The sequence below is a fragment of the Petromyzon marinus genome, chromosome 4, assembly GCF_048934315.1.
Source record: "Petromyzon marinus isolate PM22_M1 ecotype Great Lakes invasive population chromosome 4, UKy_Petmar_22M1.pri1.0, whole genome shotgun sequence".
Lineage (NCBI taxonomy): Eukaryota > Metazoa > Chordata > Hyperoartia > Petromyzontiformes > Petromyzontidae > Petromyzon > Petromyzon marinus.
In genome coordinates, this window is record NC_133670.1 from 5,835,023 (window position 1) to 5,854,330 (window position 19,308).

Below are 19,308 nucleotides of genomic sequence, written 5' to 3' on the forward strand. Positions count from 1 at the left end.
TGGAAGATATCGATCATATGATGGAGACTGTAAATATGCTAACCTTGGAGGTCAGGCGTCATCTGTTCAACAGCTGCAAAATCTAGCAGAAGGAAGCAATGGTGAGGTTTTTGCGGCATCAACAGCATTGGTCATAATGACCGAAGTCTTGGTAGGCCATAATGACCATACAGGGCACCACGGTGAAGAGATATAAGCTACCTCGCCTGGTATACAGGAGGTCGTGGGTTCAAACCTGACCCTGATGCCTGTATGTTTGTAGTTTGCATGTTCTCTCTCCCCGTAGTTTCGTGGATTTTTTTCCGGGTCATCCGGTTTTTCCCTCCACATTTAGAAACATGCGTTTAGAATTTGGCTGCAATACATTTTCACGTGATAAGCCACTTCGTTGAGCTATCGTTTGTGGCCAGGTCATTTCTGAAAAAAAGAGTTAAACAGCTCAGTGGGCATTACCTGGTAAAATAAAAAAAAACATTGTTTAGCTTAGTTTTTAGTTTGATTATCCCCCCTAGTTTTAACACATTCAGTAATTTACTTATTGTTACAGGGGGATGCAGCGGTGGTGAGGCACTGTGAAACGGACCCTGCTACCTGAGTTCGATTCCCAGCCACGGATAATATTATTGGCGAGTGATAACCTAACTGGTTGTTGGCCTCCCCTTCATCAACTCGCAATGACAGGCGTAGTGAAGTACGCTCAAACAACCCCCATAACCAACACGGGCTTTGGGAGATTTCATTCACTCATTTAATGTAAAAAAATTTAAACAAATACTGCATACAGTAGTGGATTATTTGTGAGTAGACCGTTGCATGCAATTTTAAATTTGGATTCTTAAATGTCGAGTTGAAGTGTCCCTCTGCTCAAATGGGCATAGGGGAGAGCCCATATTTATTGGCAGCACTGTGCATTGAACAGTGAAGTGTACACTTCAACCTTCGGCACAGCCCCTCAAGAATTAGATGTAATATTCTTATTTCGTATGGCTAACGTAGATGCAGAGCAACAACTACAATTTCACATTCGGGTGGTCAGGCCAGATGATCGCGTCAGGAGCAGCGAAATGAATGGATCGGGCATTGTTTCATTATACATTGTACGGTCCCTTCTGGATGACCACAGTCGCACACTGGAGAGTTTTTAATTGTACATTTTGTGCATCAGGTATCCGCATCTGCTTCCATGGTGTGTGCAGTGGAAGTAGTTTAGAGTGGACTATGGGCTTCGTAGAAGATCAAACCCCGGGATCTTCGGCGTTGGGTCTTTCACAACAAGGTGTTTGTTTGTGACTTAACTTTGAACCCCATTCAGCTCTCCAAGAGTTGAACTCGCATCGTTATGTAATAACTTTATACTGTATTACTGCAGAGCAAACATTACCAGCAAGAATCCGGAGTCATGGGGTACTCAGCGTGAGTGTCATGACCGGCGGTGCAATAACACCACCAAGACCATGGAGTCAAGACGTCTTGTAGCGCACAACTCTGAGACATTAAACCTACCAGCTCTCACGGGACAAGCTAGTGCCATGCCCAGGTGATTACCATCCCCACCACCCCTCCAAAAACACAACTTTTTCTTCTGCGAGAACGTTAGGGCAGTTGTTGATATTCCACATTTTTAGTTCATGCAAAAAAGGATAACCGATATATATATCCATAAGCAACCACTGTTGACCTTTTGCAGAGCAGCCTCTTAATTTGGCATGGTTACAAACGAAGAAGAATTCCATTAATGAATTGAGATCAAGCTATTAACGGCGGCACTGAACATGCCTCTGTCGCTCAGACCAGCGGACGACGTGTTGTAATCCATTCGGTCATCGGCAGCCTGGTTCAGGTGTTATCAGAGGTGTGTTAAAAAGAGGAAGAAAAAACACCGATAAAATCCGAGTAATAATTCGTCCCATTTTTTCAATTACAGTTTGAATTTATGCAGGGTCTAATGCAACTTGTGTACAAACGAAAAAACTAAACTGGCTGTACGCGCATTATGAGAACAAAAGATAGGTGCTTATATATGTTTTAAGTGAGGTGCAATTTAAATCACTGCATAGACGGGGGACATCAGTGCAAGTGCAGAGAAACGGTCTTGAGCGTGGATTGTTGAAAACTGTATTTGCGCTGTGGTGGTGAGGAGATGTTATCTCTCTCTCCTGGTCGGCATGAGTCATGGATTTAATCTCCTACCATGACGATGCCTGCATACAATATTTGGAGTTTGCGTGTTCTCTCTCTCTCTCTCTCTGTGGTGGTTGTGTCGATTATTCTCCGGGTCCTCTGGTTTTTCCCTCCACATTTGGAATCAACATGCCTTTAGATTATTTGGCTGCTGTTATAAATTCCCACGCGTGATGATATAAGCCACTTTGATGAGCTGTAACGTGTTGCCAGAGCATCACTCAGTGGGCATTACCTGGTGAATAAAATAGTTTTATAAATATAAAAATAAGACCCCAAGTCTCAATCTAGTAGTCACATCTGGAAATTTGCCAATGAAAGTATCTCCACAGTAGGTGCAATACAACCTGGACGCCACACAAATAAATAGACTCATCATCAACAACAACAACAACAGTGATGCATCAATACTCTGCTGGATGAAGGCCTCTCCAAGTTGTGGCTACATATCTGTCAATGTCCTGTGACACCATAAAACCATCTTGCTCTTACACATAAGCTAATCTCATAGCTCTCTCTCTATATATATATCTCCATGGTGGTTGTCCTCTTAGGCGTGTTCTCTCTTGGCAGCCATCCCCTCGCCAGTTTTGTCCACTGACCATCATCGTTCTCGTGGTGTCCTACACAAGCGCACTTTTCGCTGCAGGCAACACGATGTTTCTGTCTTGACTTAAAGCTTTCGTGACTGCAGGAATGCATATTCTATGGGTCTTTCGGTAAAGCCACGTAGATATAAAATAATATAAATATCTGATATTTGTATTATTTTTATATCTACGTGGCTTTACCGAAAGACCCATAGAAGACGATGTTTCTGGTTTGCATTTGTTCTCAAATCCATGTGTTGTTGTTATTCCTGTCTCTCCGGATAATTCCCTGCATTAATCTGACCACGTTCCTTGGTGCATTTTTGAGTTTTCGTTTCATTAGCTCGGTCACTATCCACACATCCGATTCATGTCACAGCGGAGAACGTAGTACCCATCAACATCTTCACCACCATCACCACTATTTACACTATCACCATGCTCAACAACTTAATGACGTATGTGATGTCTACCATCACCTTCACCACCATCTTAAAAATGTACCGAAATGTTTATCATCACAAGAAGCATGATGACAAAAACCCCCATTGCCACTACCATCACAAGCTCCACCATCATTATCACCTCCACCACCATCAACATCATCATCACTATTTTAAATACGATCATTATCAACATCACCCTAAGCCGTCATTATAAAGTTTTAACCATCTAATATTTTCCGAAATTATTGAAGAACTAAACAATGAAGGCTGCAGAGTTGAGCTTAAACATGTTCACTGGACAAAAGGAAGGACACAGTTGGAAAGCACAACAGAGTGTGTGTAAAAGTGTGCCAACTATTGCACAGGCAAGGTGAGAGTGGGTCGGAGTGGTTTTGTAAAATTTTACTTGAAATTAAAAGCAACTTACAAATGTGCCCAAATGGGAACGTTTTGAATCATTGTATATTGTCTGCTCTGGCATATGAATTTAAAATGAAGAAACTATTTTTTGTTTTATTTGATGCGCTTCTTGTGGTCAGCGGCGATTCTTGTGTGGCAAATGCTTTATTGTGCGTCCGAGACACCACTAAGAAATCCAGAGATTGCTTTGGTAAAACGTGGCATTTTAACATTTCCATGGCAAAGCCAAGATCCCTCGGATTATATTATTGCCTTATATTTGTCACAAATTGCTTTATAGCTACTTGTTAAGTGATTTTGTAAACCATCAAGAAAAACTAGATTTGTATAACTATCAATGTTGTAAATGCGCTGTACAATCACTGCAGATGAAGCTTTGGTCCTTCACCGTTGAGCGTATTTAACACCGAGAATCAATCATCGGAATTTCAGATTTGTCACCATTAAGATGAGAAAATGTTGCCACATCAAGTTCATGTGTGGAGCGGTGGCACAGTGGATTTGCGTCAATTCGCTTGGAAACCGGTGAGCAGAGTTAAATTCCTGGCAGAGGCCAACATAAGTGGCGATTGTTTGAACCGGTCTTAGGGCCTCCTTGTCATGCACTGATCAGCCATGGGGAAGTATTGACAAAACAAATCTCCATAACCAACACGGCATGGACAGGCTTTTATCCAGCAATAGATTGACAAAGGAGTGTATAATAGAGTAGTGGGTGTACGATTCATGTGCAGTGGCCATCACTGACCACTGATATAACTTTGCACTGCTACAGTGTTTAGGTCCTGCTGGCAGTAGTTGGCAGCATGAGGCCACTCGCAGTGGGCTCCTGACCAGTTGAACCCAACAAGCAAGCGTTGATCTTTTGTTGTTACAGGTAGGAGAGTCACCCTAGCTTGTGGCACGTCTAATGTACACGTTCTAAGTCCACTGGTGTAGACGTTGGTAAGTTTTATGATGGTTTCATGAATTAAAAAGTGTTATGAAAAGGGATTGTATTTTACGGTCATCATCACACCTGATGATGACCGTTTGCGTTATGGTGGAAACGTTGTGAGAATTTTTATTGTTTTATATATATTATGATTTTATTGTTTCCTTTCAACGTGACTTTACCGAAAGAGCTAAGAATATAAAAAAGGGATTGTGTTCATCATGGAAGACAATGCATGGAGAGCCTAGGTTGTTTATGTTGATTGTGGTTACTGATGTGGTAATGCCAATGTGAGTTTGGGAAACGTGAGAATTAAAGCAAAATACTCTTAACTCGAATTTGAAACGTATTATTCAGACATTGTATTTCAGAGACACTTAAGGTGGATTGTTCTGTAAACACGTGCCCTAATCGGCTTCGGTCAACGTATAATTCGAGATAAAGTACATTGCAAAGTTAATAGAAAAAACATAAAGTATGTGATATTATCTTGTAAGCGTAGTATTGTGGTAATATAAATTTGTTATAATATTGATTTACAATTTTTCCAAAGAGATCATTATTGTACTGATACGGAATACGGAAACAGTGACGCCTCATCTGTTTATAGGAAACCACGCTGAACATCGTGGTGAAGTATGGTTAATTCATCCTCATGACTGATACAGCATGGGAAGGCCTTCATCCAGCAGTGGATTTACAATGGGCCGTGATTTTTTTTACATTATTTTATTATTGTACAAACCATAAAAAATGCAATCTACCATATATATTTCAAATACAATAAAGCCATTGCTTCTCTTCAATAGAATCCACCTTCTGCCTTCATATCTCCCACTTTAATTGAGGCTGTCTCTGTATAAAATATCTATATTTTTTTACACTCGGTCGCAAAAACCAATCATTAACGGCAACCTTACCCTCTTTGTCACTCAAGACCCAGACACTTCTGCAGATTTTTTTTGTCGTGGCGTGAAACAAATAACAGTCATTTGGTGCTTGGTTTGAGCTATAGAATTGATTTTTGGAGTCAAAGGAAGCCACATTCCCTAATGGTGGCTTGCGCTTGGTGAGCTTATGTGCAATGGAACATGGTCACGGAATAACATGAGTTCCTTAGTCCACAGCACGTTTGTGCACTCTGACCAGATACTCAACATGTTGAAAATGCCTGCCAAAAATATATACAGCCCCATTCGAGTTTGCTAATTTCATGTCATTTTGCACAACAATTTAATCCTGTTGGTGCTATCGGTGTCATGTCATGTGATGAGACTAAGAATCCATTCCGTTCTGTCACAGCCAGCAGTGAGTGCTCCCCTTCGTGTTAACAGCCCATGGAATCAATTTTCACAGAGCTACCCTTGAGGTCCCCTTCAAGTGACCACTGATCCAACCAGCAGATGGCCTCACTCTGCATGTAAGAGTACTGTTTGTTGGAATAACAGTTAAATTGACGTTTTAATTTGGCCAAAGCACGTGCAGAACTAATAATTTATAGCGATACGTTTGTGTGTGCTCACTGGTGACTGAGCTGAGACCATCATCATCTCGCTACACTTGGCAGAAGTATTCTTGTCATGATATTTTCTTCATCTTGATTAACTCAATGCATGAAAATGTAGCACGTAAATAAATCATTGAAAATAAACATCTTCCAAAAAATGTACCGTTTCAGCAATTTAGGAATATGCACGCTGCCATTTTTAGAAAGAGGTATTTTTCTCTCTAAAGCATGCCCGCCCCAATCCATTTTGGAAAACTTTGGATCATTAAAATGTAAAATAATCAAATGAAATCAGAAATGGTCACTGTCGTGAAAAAATAATGAGAATGGGCTCGAATTGCCTCTAGATCAGAGACAAATGGAAATGGAACTGTCCTTTTGGACAAAGGCGTGAAATTAGTTTTCCTCAAGATATTTTATTTTTATTCAGAAGGGGAAGTCTGCTTTGTGATAACTCCCATTATAAAAGTAATGTTTGCAAACTGGAATCTTGATGTATTCCATCATAAATTATGTAGGCAGTGCTTCTCTCCGAGACTGCTTTTTGGATGAAAGGGTACAATCATATCTCAGGAGGTCAACACGAGCAAAATTGCTGCTCTGCAAAAAAATTCACAAAAAGGCACCTTCATGATTTAATTGTTTATAAAAGTCGATGAACATGAAAGTGATTATGAATCAAACTATGACACTGATTCCAATTATGTACCCTTTATTCAGGGCTCACATGATTATCTAAGTCCCCATTTTTCAAAGATGGAAACACACCAATTTCAAATGAAATATTGCCGACGCTTAACCACAATGGAGCTGGTCACATCGAAACATACCCCGCATGATGAGACATAAAGATGTAGATTGCACTTGCTGTGTTAATTCTCAGCAGAATATATAAAAAAAACATTGTTATAAACACGCTCATAGTATTGAAGTCTATAAATCTTTTATTTGGCTCAGTCTTAATGTAAAAAAAAAATCCGGTTGAGCTTTGACCTAAAAACTACAGTAAAACTGTTGCTAGGTAACTACATGCTTTCAGGCAAGCCTTATATTTCTTTTTGTTCGTACAGACAGGCATGTCTATTACGTGAAACACAGACATTAGTTATTAAACAAAGATTGACTTGGAAATGTGTACATTTTGCGTTGAGCATTATACGGGGAAATGCTGCATTTTACAAAACCGGAAACACGCAAAGCTTCAGACGCAATCCATTTGCGCAATCTGCTTGTACCAGATATGAGCAACACAGAATTTCTCCCTCTCACAGGTATGTTGCTAGTATTCTACAAAAAGGGATGCAAAGTGAAAATATTGTTTACCTGGGGGCCAACTTGTTGAAGTCTTGTTATCATATTTAACCTCGTACATATCATCATATTCGTCCAATATCAGCTCCGTGTCATCTTCAACATTTCCAGGAAATCCTGAAACGGAGATAAACCCATAGAAAAGAATTGCCTAAGGATCCTTTGCATCATCGCTGTGACCGATTTTGTTTTTCATGGAAGGCAGCCCAAGAAACAATGTCAGTAGCGCTGTCTTTTAAAACGAGATAAAGTATTTAACGCGCTTACGTTACATGCCATTGCCTGAAGAAAATGTTTTCTTCAGAGATGTTTTGTAGAGTTATGTTATTTGGAGAGATTTTGTTTTTTTTTAGTCCGTGCGGACTTCTGCAAACCACTGCCAATGCCATCGAAATAAACCACGTTTGGGTATTACAGTATTTTGTAGATGCATACTTGTGCTCTGCATCCTGGGTGTCAAGTTGATTGCGAAGCCTCATCATTGTAAAACGTGTACTTTCCGGGACGAAAATTCTGGCGTTCAAGTGGGTCGCCATCTTCTTAAAGTGACATTGCTAAAAGTGTGCTTGCTTGACTTTTCCAAGCCCAACCTCTCTGTTCTCAAGGTGAGCCCCGTAAGGCCCAGGCTATATGATGACACACACACTGTGTCACGGTAGCCAGCAGAGTGAAGAGAATATGAGGCGAAGCGCGCAGAAGGCGAATTCAAAACTCATAATTTTGGCAACACCACCCTCTAGCTTGGGGGAGCCAGTGTTTCTGAGTTGGAATGCCGGTGTTATTTTTCACAGGAATGTATGCCATCTGCTGCATGTGCACGCATGATCAATTCTATTTTATTCCGCTCGATTGTTTGTAAACAATGGCATGCTATTTATGACTCGAATCACTGAAAAATTGAATGCCACAAAACAAATTGTTGTGAGGTTTTTTTAATTCTTAATAAAAAGCGGAAGTCCCTGAATAAATAAAAAAAGTTTCTTCCAATCCTTTTGCTCTTGCCACAATTATTTAATTTGGAAATGTGTATAAACATGTGTACAGTACTGAAGAGCATTCATAAACCAACTACCCGTACGACATGATTTAAAGTTCACAAAAAACAATTAACCGCTCGTGATTTTTTTGTAGGAAAATTAAAAAAAATCGACATAAGCACTGCATATTCAACTGCTCATATCTTCATACGGTAGTGCTCGCCTGCACTTTTGGCTTACATACAACAGACGCATCGCACCGTTTTGCAAACGTGAATTCACGCGTCAAATATAGTGCTCGCTCCGCCTCTAAGCCTGTTTGAAACATTTTAAAATCGCAAGTGCCAATTCAGTCCTCCTGCCCCCAATTCAATGAAACGACTGTGAATGCGATGGCAGTGGAAGGGGCGAGATTTCCCTCACAGCAGGAATGGTGGATCAGTGCCTGCCTTAGGTCCTCGGAGGCTGCTCTGGACGCGACATCGCATGAGCAGCAGTGCAGACGAGTGGCTGATTATACATTCGAAAATATCCCATCACGTTTATTCTCATTAGACACCGTACAAAAGGGGACTGCAACATGTTAGCACTCGAATGGCTTCTTTTCTCTCAGGAGCTAGACACAAGAGGAAACTGAGCAATAATGAAACACAACAGTGTCCTACCTGGAGGCAGACCAAGCACCCCTGGGAAGGCATTGAAAGGCTCTGTAAGAGGAAAGGTGCCTTGATCAATTTACACATTTGTGAATCGAGGCATATGGACACAATCTAAACAATTGCAATTGGGATGTAATTTCAGTTTTGTGAATGCTAAATATTGATAATTTGAGGTTTAAAGTGTGTAATCTAATATAATATGGATGTGTCCCTTTGGGAAAATGGTAACAGCTGTCCAGGAAATTCAGTTCATTGAGAGTTTACATGAAGAAGCGGAGGAAATGTAGAGGGTTTGGGCTACTACCAAAAAGCACGTCCGCTAAAATGTATGCTACATCTGTCCTTAGTTTTGAATTCCTTCGTATGAAAAAATTAATATCCTACTTTTGCAAATGAAACAGTTGAATACTGTGTTTTGTTCTTTCCATAACTTCTGTAAAAGTCAAACGAACATGAATTTTGGAGTATATTTTTTGTAAATTTTCTTGCAGATAGCTATATAGTCAGTGCTTATTTAGAATGTGTGACCACTATATGGGGTACTTACTCAGGCAGTGCATGAGAGGGATTTTGTCGTTGAACTTCACATCGTCAACAGCTAAGCACCCATTGTGCCCGTCACCCATCTTTCCTTCCAGGATGACCTGCGGGCACCGATCATGAGCCTTTGTTGCGTTGGTTGCAATTTTACATGTCACATTCGAGTACTCCGTCATAATGGTTTTCTTTGTAATCATAATGAACTATATTAGCGTGCAACATTTTCAAATATAGAGTGGTATATCCAGAGCGATAATATTCAGTCAATATGTATTATTTAACCATACAAGGAACATTTGAGATGAATTATTTTGCATGTGACAGAGACATTAACCATGGTTTCAAAAGAATAATTCTTAAAATGTACCGTAGTTGCCGCTAATGTGTTTAAACATTGGAGGTTTGGCTTAGAAGCTGCAAGCAATGGGCTACGTTGTAAATGATACCAGGGTCTTTAACATCCATATCATTACAGATGGCAGATGAAATTAACAATTCCCTGTACAAATGACGAGGCAGCTGCTGTATTCAAATTGTTCCATATCAAACTAAATATTGCAGGTTATAAAAATAACAAAAGCCCACAATATAAATGCATTCCATGATATTAAATGAGAGTATTGTGGATCGCCTACTAATATATAAATTAAGCTTTTTCTTTTTTTGCATCCCGATATTTGCGTAACCTACGAATATAGACTGGTGATTAATGAAAGAATAAGAGTAACGGTGATAGAATGATATACCATGACAACAACAAAAAATATACCATTACTAAAATGCAATGAATTATTAAATGAATCACATATCTATCAAATGTTTATACCAGGAAACACAACTGTTCGGCTACAGGGGAGGGAAAAAATCATCCAAAATCACAGCGAATTTGCATTTCCCATTAGGCGGTCACATATTTGTCACATGTGTCGTTGTTTGGAGCAAGTCCCAAATATAATTAGCAGACAGCTGTGGATACGATTGTGTTTACTTGGGTCTCTGTGTTTGCTAACACTGGCCAATGCTTTGCAATATTTTTTTTGCGCTGGGCTGGGCTGGGCTGAACTCGGGGATAATTCCCTTGAGTTCGTGACCTACTCGAAACCCTTTCCACTGACCTGTGGTAACTTCCGTTAAGTCAGAACACTAATTAATGAAAACAGCAAACGTATGTTTGCGTGAAGAAATGTAAAAAAAAATCAATAGAATCTGCCCAAGCTGAGCCAGGTCGAATCAACAAAGGCAAAATTCCCCCGCATACATCGGCACATGAGGGGGTGGGTTTGCCAGCGCCACGCGAGGCCGCCTTTGTCTCCCTTGTGGCGATGTTTACACACTGCACCAGGTACTCACTTGGGGCCGAGTCGACCTAACAACAACACACCGATAAATTTCGATTTAAAGCTTTCGTGACTGCAAGGGTTCATCCTCTTTGGTTCTTTCGGTAAAGTCACGTAGAATGAGAATAAAATAATAAAATAACACAATAAAATTCTCACGACGTTTCGGCCACAACGCAAGCGGCCGTCGTCCCGACAGTTCTGCACCTTTCACCTGAAAATGGCCGCTTGCGTTGTGGCCGAAACGTCGTGAGAATTTTACTGTGTTGTTTTATCATTTTATTCTCATTCTACGTGACCTTACCGAAAGAACCAAAGAAGAAGACAACACACCGCTCGACACCTTCGGCTTGCTGAGCGCTCGGAGCAGCGCACGCGGGGAAGGAGGGCACCTGGTAAGGGGTGGCGTGTTGCGGCAGGATGGCGCGCGCCTCCTGCCAGCTTGATGCTGGCTGCTCTCCAGACAGGCTCCACAGCGTCTCGTCCTGCAGGCCCATCGGCGTTTGTGTGCGCACGTTGACAGACAGCTGGCTGTCGATGCCGCCGCTCATGTGGTACCAGAACTGCAGGCACCGGTAAGTGCTGTGTGGGGTCACGGGGGGGCTGAGCAGCCTCGCGGCACCCTGTTCGTCCCTCTCTGACACTTCTACGAATGCGTAGTTCCCTTGACCTGAAAGAAAGGAAGGGACCAAAATTGGGGTTATATTATTACAACGTGGATGTGGCAATTTGGTGGATTCTCGATTTTTTTTTTTTTGGGCCAGAAACGTTTAATGAAAATAAAAAAAATATCGACGTTGCGTAGGTGTTCGTGGCTGTTGCGGCCATACTCTTTGGTTCTATTCGGTAAAGTCACGTAGGTAAAAAAATAAAACAACAAAAATCACGACGTTTTGGCCACAACGCAAGTAGCCTTCTTCAAATGAAGGAACAGAACTGTCGGGACGTCAGAGCTTCAATGAACGCTGCTAATATCGGTGTCCGATGTGTCTTCGGGTTGTGCCGCGTGTTGTTTGCTCACAGCTCGTGGAGCGAAACGTCGGACATCGTGCAGAGCAATGCACGGCACGACCTGTAAACAACTGGAGGGCGACATTATGTCCGATATTTATAGCACTGCACAGTTGAATTGTGATTTAAAGCTTTCGTGACTGCAGTAATTCATATCCTTAGCTCTTTCGGTAAAGTCACGTTGAAGGGAAACAATAAAATAATAAAAAATATATAAAACAATAAAAATTCTCACGACGTTTCGACCATAACACAAACGGTCATCATCAGGTGTTGGTTTTCTCACGACGTTTCGACCATAACACAAACGGTCATCATCAGGTGAAAACCAACACCTGATGATGACCGTTTGCGTTATGGTCGAAACGTCGTGAGAATTTTTATTGTTTTATATATATTTTATTATTTTATTGTTTCCCTTCAACGTGACTTTACCGAAAGAGCTAAGAATACTGTACAGTTACTGTATGGTCCATGATTTTTACGTATTTTGTCCTTGTTAAAAAAAAACTCGCTACATTCAAATTATATACATGAAGGAATATAAAACTAACGTAAACATTTTTTGTCAGTTTAAAACTGTAAGTAAATTGGCGAGTTTTTGTTGTTATAATGTTATGTTCACGAATAACAATGACGTGTCAGCTCAGGGATAGAAGAGAGAAGTCCACCAAGGAGATGGAGTGACAGAATCAGCATGTGTTCAAGTGCGCGGTGGATTAATACATTGCAGAATCATGAGAGATAGCAATGGCTTGAGCCAGGCCTTCATCCAGCAGTGAATTGACCAATGCTGCAGATGATGTTCAATAATTAAAAGGTTTTTTTTAATATTCACTCCTCATGTTAGGAGTGTAACAGTCCATCGAATCAAAGGTTGATATAAAAATAAACTCAACTATGGCTTTTATCATGTGGAAATGTATAGCAGCTAAATACTCTAAACGCATGTTTATAAATGTGGAGGGGAAAACCGGAAGACCCGGAGTAAAATGCAGGTGACCAGGGGGAGAGAGACATGAAAACTCCAAATATACAGCAGGCATCAGGGTCGAGATCGAACCCACGACCTCCTGTATACTTTGCGAGGTAGTACATATCTCGTCACTGCCCGCCCCGAAAACATCTTGGGATGTGCATATGAGATTTCTTGCGCGAGAAATTCTTCTTCTTAATTCCTACATGTTGTATGTGATAGGATTACATTGTCCCCAAAGCCACCAGAGGCCGCTACTTGCGCCGCATTGTTACAAACAAGTATTTGAATCGAAAATCGATCCTTTGAATCATATTTACATTGAATCGTGCACAGGGCATTGTTACCCGTCTCGTTCAAATAACTGGAGTGCCTTCAATTGTCAGATGTCTCCAAAGCGTCTCAGTGTTTCATAACACTGCATGAGAACACAAATTAATTCTGACTGAGAATAGGTTTTACCCTTTTTTCTGACAACAAAACAGGTGTTAAGATGTTAAAACACCAAACTGAAACCTTTTACAAGGAATCATGTTTGCATTAACCACAATACTTGTGGTCAGAATGCAAAAATGCAAAAAAGAACTCTGATAATACATGCATTGTCTTTGAAACTGATTGGTCCACACCAGAGACATCTTTCTTTTGAGCCTAGTCAATAATTCTGATTGCTCCCTACATCTGGTTTTAAGGATGACCACTATCTGAGACATTAGTCTACCACAATGTGGGCAGTATTTTTGTAAGAACGCGGTGATAATGCGAAGGGTGTGGCGCGTGCTTATTTTGGTTTATGTGTATACATAGTGGCGGTTTTTAAAAAAATATCTCATTAATTAGTTCGGTAATGATGCAAGAATGAACATTCTCATTGGAAGAGAAAATTGGCATCACATTGTTTTTTTACATCATGAGCTATTTATGGAGATTGAAGGTTTTAAAATATGCAAGCCAAGTCATGTTCAGTATTTGGTAATATCTCAAACATATCCGAGCATTCCTAAATGAGATTACCTTTTTGGTTAAAATAACATTTCATAAAGACACGGGCAGATTGTGTGTTAACCTTTACTAACATCTCAGCTCCATTTTGTTTATGTATTTAAATATAATGTACTATTTGGGTAAATGCTTCACTCTGTTTCTGATTGTAAATTGAAAGCACACTTTCACCTTTCTCGTTTGTTGTTAACATTTGTGTTACATTTGAGTTAATACCTCAGTGGGTTTTGCCTGGTAGGATGGGGATGGTTGATGTTTTTTGGTGATATGTTTACCTTTATTGTACTTTGCACTCCTCTTCTTTGGTTCTTTCGGTAAAGTCACGTAGAATGAGAACTGGACATTTGAAAAATATCTTCATAGCTCATCGGATTTCTCCGGCATGAATACACATTGATGCTTCGTTCACACGCTGTGTGTGTTTGCTGTTTAGTCAAAGTTGCAATTTTGAACCCAGGGGACACCCTTACGAATTCGACCACTGTTTCACACCGTCAATAACGAGTTCATTTTCCGCACGCTGGTTTAAATACAAGTCTACTACTGCCGCTACTAGGGGGAACAGTAGCGACTGCTGATGTTGCATCGTGGCACTCGCCTGAGCTGTGATCGTGGCTGGGGCCCTTGTGGCAGGTCCCGACCTGCCAGCGGAGGTCGGCGGCGCTGTCGTCTCCCTGAAGCCAGCCGCACGTTCCCCTCTGCAGGCCGCGGCCGAAGCGACACCCGAAGCCCTCGACAAAGGCGCCCGAGTGCGGGTCTGACACGGAGGGCGGCGGGGCGTGAAACGTCAGCTCGCGGGTCGCTCAACGCCACCGAACGGTTGAAATAAACGCGGCTCCCAAGAGCACCGACTCGAAATGTGCCGTCAGCAACAAAGGGTTCCCTGAAGGTGCATAATTGCGCATTTGATTCGTTTAATGAGCAAACGTCTGGCGTGTGTCTCACGTCTGGTGATTTGTGTAAACAAAGTCAAGCCCCAGAAACGCACCTTGAAAAAGTTTCACCAACGTTGGCGATTTTAAATCGTTAACTTGTTTGAGTGTGAATGATTGTTGTATGCTTTAAGTATTGTTTGAGCACAATCTCTGCGATATATTGAGGTGATTGATTTGTAAATTTCCATTAATTTTTCATGCTTCGTGTCACGTGATGGGGCCTACTTTTTTATGTTGCGAATTAAATCACAGCGGGGGGAACATCAACAAAGAATGTCACCGCTTTTTAATAACATTTCTTAATGAGAGTGTTAGACGAGTGTTTATGTTTGGGAAGGAGCATATGTTGATGCTATCGTCTTGAGTTTCAAGGATGTTTTGTCAGGAGTGATGCAACTTCTCCGTAAGTAAACGACCATGGCAGCTGCCTTACCAGGAGTATTTGAAGAGTCTTCAGGAAACGTTAAATCATCAGGTGTCTGCACATCTATAGAAGAAAAAAAAGGACAACAGACGCATTGTTACTTATCAGTTGTCAAAAAAATAATTACTAATTACAGGTCTTTCATTCAAAGAAGTGGACACGAGATATTTACACAAATCAAAAGTCATGTACGTCGTCTCCATGTTCAAATGAGCATGGGGAAGGGACTCATCTCTTTTGGTGACCCTGAGCCTGTGGGACTAATTCCACATCATTGTGATGGGGGGGGGCCTGTTCGTCCAGAGCTGGTAGGCTGGCCAGGATTTGACCCCTGAAACATTCTGGAACTATAACCACAGTGGCATACGGTTTGCAAAAGCTGTACAGTGAGGAAAAAAAAGTATTTTATCCCCAGCTGATTTTGTACGTTTGCCCACTGACAAAGAAATGATCAGTCTATAATTTTAATGGAAGGTTTATTTGAATAGTGAGACAGAATATCAACAAAAAAATCCAGAAAAACGCATGTCAAAAATTTTATAAATTGATTTGCGTTATGAGGGAAATAAGTATTTGACCCCTCTGCAAAACATTACTTAGTACTTGGTGGCAAAACCCTTGTTGGCAATCACAGGGGTCAGACGTTTCTTGTAGTTGGCCACCAGGTTTGCACACATCTCAGGAGGGATTTTGTCCCACTCTTTTTTGCAGATCTTCTCCAAGTCATTAAGGTTTCGAGGCTGACGTTTGGCAACTCGAACCTTCAGCTCCCTCCACAGATTTTCTATAGGATTAAGGTCTGGAGACTGGCTAGGCCACTCCAGGACCTTAATGTGCTTCTTCTTGAGCCACTCCTTTGTTGCCTTGGCCGTGTGTTTTAGGTAATTGTCATGCTGGAATACCCATCCACGACCCATTTTCAATGCCCTGGCTGAGGGAAGGAGGTTCTCACCCAATATTTGACGGTACATGGCCCCGTCCATCGTCCCTTTGATGCGATGAAGTTGTCCTGTCCCCTTAGCAGAAAAACACCACCAAAGCATAATGTTTCCACCTCCATGTTTGACGATTGGGATGGTGTTCTTGAGGTTATAGGCAGCATTCCTCCTCCTCCAAACACGGCGAGTTGAGTTGATGCCAAAGAGCTCCATTTTGGTCTCATCTGACCACAACACTTTCACCCAGTTGTCCTCTGAATCATTCAGATGTTCATTGGCAAACTTCAGGCGGACATGTATATGTGCTTTCTTGAGCAGGGAGGCCTTGCGGGCGCTGCAGGATTTCAGTCCCTCACGGCGTAGTGTGTTACAAATTGTTTTCTTGGTGACTATGGCCTCAGCTGCCTTGAGATCATTGACAAGATCCTCCCGTGTAGTTCTGGGCTGATTCCTCACCGTTCTCATGATCATTGCAACTCCACGAGGTGAGATCTTGCATGGAGCGCCAGGCCGAGGGAGATTGACAGTTCTTTTGTGTTTATTCCATTTGCGAATAATCACACCAACTGTTGTCACCTTCTCACCAAGCTGCTTGGCAATGGTCTTGTAGCCCATTCCAGCCTTGTGTAGGTCTACAATCTTGTCCCTGACATCCTTGGAGAGCTCTTTGGTCTTGGCCATGGTGGAGAGTTTGGAATCTGATTGATTGCTTCTGTGGACAGGTGTCTTTTATAGAGGTAACAAGCTGAGATTAGGAGCATGCCCTTTAAGAGTATGCTCCTAATCTCAGCTCGTTACCTGTATAAAAGACACCTGCTAGCCAGAAATCTTTCTGATTGAGAGGGGGTCAAATACTTATTTCCCTCATTAAAATGTAAATCAATTTATAACATTTTTGACATGCGTTTTTCTGGATGTTTTTGTTGTTATTCTGTCTCTCACTGTTCAAATAAACCTACCATTAAAATTATAGACTCATCATTTCTTTGTCAGTGGGCAAACTTACAAAATCAGCAGAGGATCAAATACTTGTTTCCCTCACTGTACATGTTACAGTGGTTATAGAAGTAAAGTACACGTAGTTCTAATCCAGAAAAGCCTCACTGAATCTCGAGATTATTTTCAGGAGGACCCATACTGCGATGTTTGACCAATTCATTAAAATGCTTTGCATATATCTATATATACATGGAAACTGGAGTTTGTGCAAACAAGAGTATCGCGCATATGAGGGCAAAACACTCAATATCCCCAGAGACCAGTTACATAGTCACTTTGCTGTAATCCATTATCTGGACGCCTTAAAGCCCAGCAGGTTTGTAGTGCCACAGCAGATTGTGAAATGTCAATGAACCGCCGACCCTGCTGCTAAAGTGATGGTTTGCAGTTGGGCACCACCAGCTCAAATATGCCACGTGCAATATGAGAACAGTTTCAAATGTGGCCTTAACTTGATGTTAAAACACCGATGGCGGTGTGAATACAGAACGAGTTGCCACTCTCAAGACAACGAATCTCACAGCACGGGTTTCTGCTGCCTCTGGCTCTCAGTGTCCCTACCCACTATATAGACTGCATTTTAAAAGTATTAGTGGCCAATCACAGCGAGTCACAGATGTCACATGATACTGTGTGACGTCCTATGATTTGCCAGCAATGCTTTTAAATTGGCATTCGGTGATGTCGGCTGGAAAGGAGCAACCGCTGATGAAGACTGCTTCGGCTGTGTGTAGCACAGTCCAGCAATAGAAGCAAGTAGGGATAAGTCTTTCGTGTCTGGCGTGGGCAACTACTGTTTTAACTTTGGCAGAGCACTAAGAATTCTAATTCCAGCCATAACCAACCCAGAAAAGAAATCAACAAACGTACCAAAATGAACATAACCTCGTCAAAATCAACAGTGGCTATCCTTTGGAAAGACTTATCCCTGACATGAACGTTAAATTTGCCGGACGGACTTCGGATTGCCAATGGAAACAGAGTTTACCCAAAGTCCATATGTGTATGTTTGGTAATTTAACATTGGGGAAAGTTAATATATAAACACTACTGCAAAACAACATTCTGTATAATCATAATTACGTTCTATTGCGTGTAGTGTACTGGTATTGACTTAAAGCTTTCGTAACTGCAGGAATTCATATTCTTTGGGTCTTTCGGTAAAGTCACGTAAATCGGTTCAAAGAAAATAAACTACGACGTTTCGATTGCAACACAAGCGGTCGAAACGTTGTTTTTGTTATTTTCTTTGAACCTATCTACGTGACTTTACCGAAAGACCCAAAGAATATATACTGATATTGTTTAATATTTGTATAGTTCTCAATTTTAACGGCTTATATAATCAAGGAGTTCATGGCTATTGGTAACATATGGGTCTTCCCTTTACAGGCATATACCAGGCCATTGGTTTGGCAAAAGACATCCTTGATTGCCTAAAATTATGCACATATGTGAAATGGGAATGCTTACACACTGAAACCCTCACAGGATTACTGTGCACAGATGTGTGTGTGTGTGTTTTTCACGAGCAAAAGAGTTTAACTTTTCAAATGTGAAGTCAAAATATATCGCGAGTCTACAACCAGCAGTCTGTAAAGGCGCACACTGCCTTTCTGCATCCATAATTTAATGCATTGTGGTTGAGGGTTAGGTGAGGCCAAAACTCTGTTCAGGCTGGTAATGGGCATAAGGAAGGAGGCTCAAGGCCATTCTCATTTCCGTGGCTTGTCGTGCTCTATAATTTAGACCCTTTTTTTTATTCCACGTGAGTTAATGTCCCCAATTTAGAGATCAATTACACCCGCACGATGGACAGCGTGACACAACGACGTTGGTTTGAAACCTGCACAATCACACGACAGTTTCACAGCAGAGAACCAAACTGGACCAGTCAATTTAATCATCATTATCATCATCATCCTATCCATGTACACGTTTCCAAACCGATTAGTGGTTTGATTAAGACTATTTTGTTTTAATACGCCTCTATATGTACCTTCTGTACCATTACCCAGAGATTTAATACACCAAATATTTATTTGCACATTCACAAGCAGAAAATACAAGAGGCTTTTCATCAGTGCAACTGGTTATTCATCAGATTGGTTTTACAACTTG

The 19,308-nt window shown here is 41.2% G+C and overlaps 1 protein-coding gene across 2 annotated transcripts in view; it reads right to left on the minus strand.

Annotated features, from left to right (window-relative positions):
- The window catches only part of LOC116938811 (neuropilin-2-like), a 147,534-nt gene that overhangs the window by 11,377 nt on the left and 116,849 nt on the right, over window positions 1-19,308 (minus strand). The window contains exons 12-18 of one of the 2 annotated variants that reach the window (XM_032946485.2): window positions 15,260-15,313; window positions 14,490-14,648; window positions 11,295-11,572; window positions 9,573-9,669; window positions 9,032-9,073; window positions 7,402-7,506; window positions 44-82 (exon numbers count right to left, since the gene is read on the minus strand). In XM_032946485.2, coding sequence (XP_032802376.2) covers window positions 44-82; window positions 7,402-7,506; window positions 9,032-9,073; window positions 9,573-9,669; window positions 11,295-11,572; window positions 14,490-14,648; window positions 15,260-15,313 — 774 coding nt within the window. The remainder of the gene's footprint in view (window positions 1-43; window positions 83-7,401; window positions 7,507-9,031; window positions 9,074-9,572; window positions 9,670-11,294; window positions 11,573-14,489; window positions 14,649-15,259; window positions 15,314-19,308) is intronic. The other variant, XM_032946486.2, reaches the window with a different exon arrangement.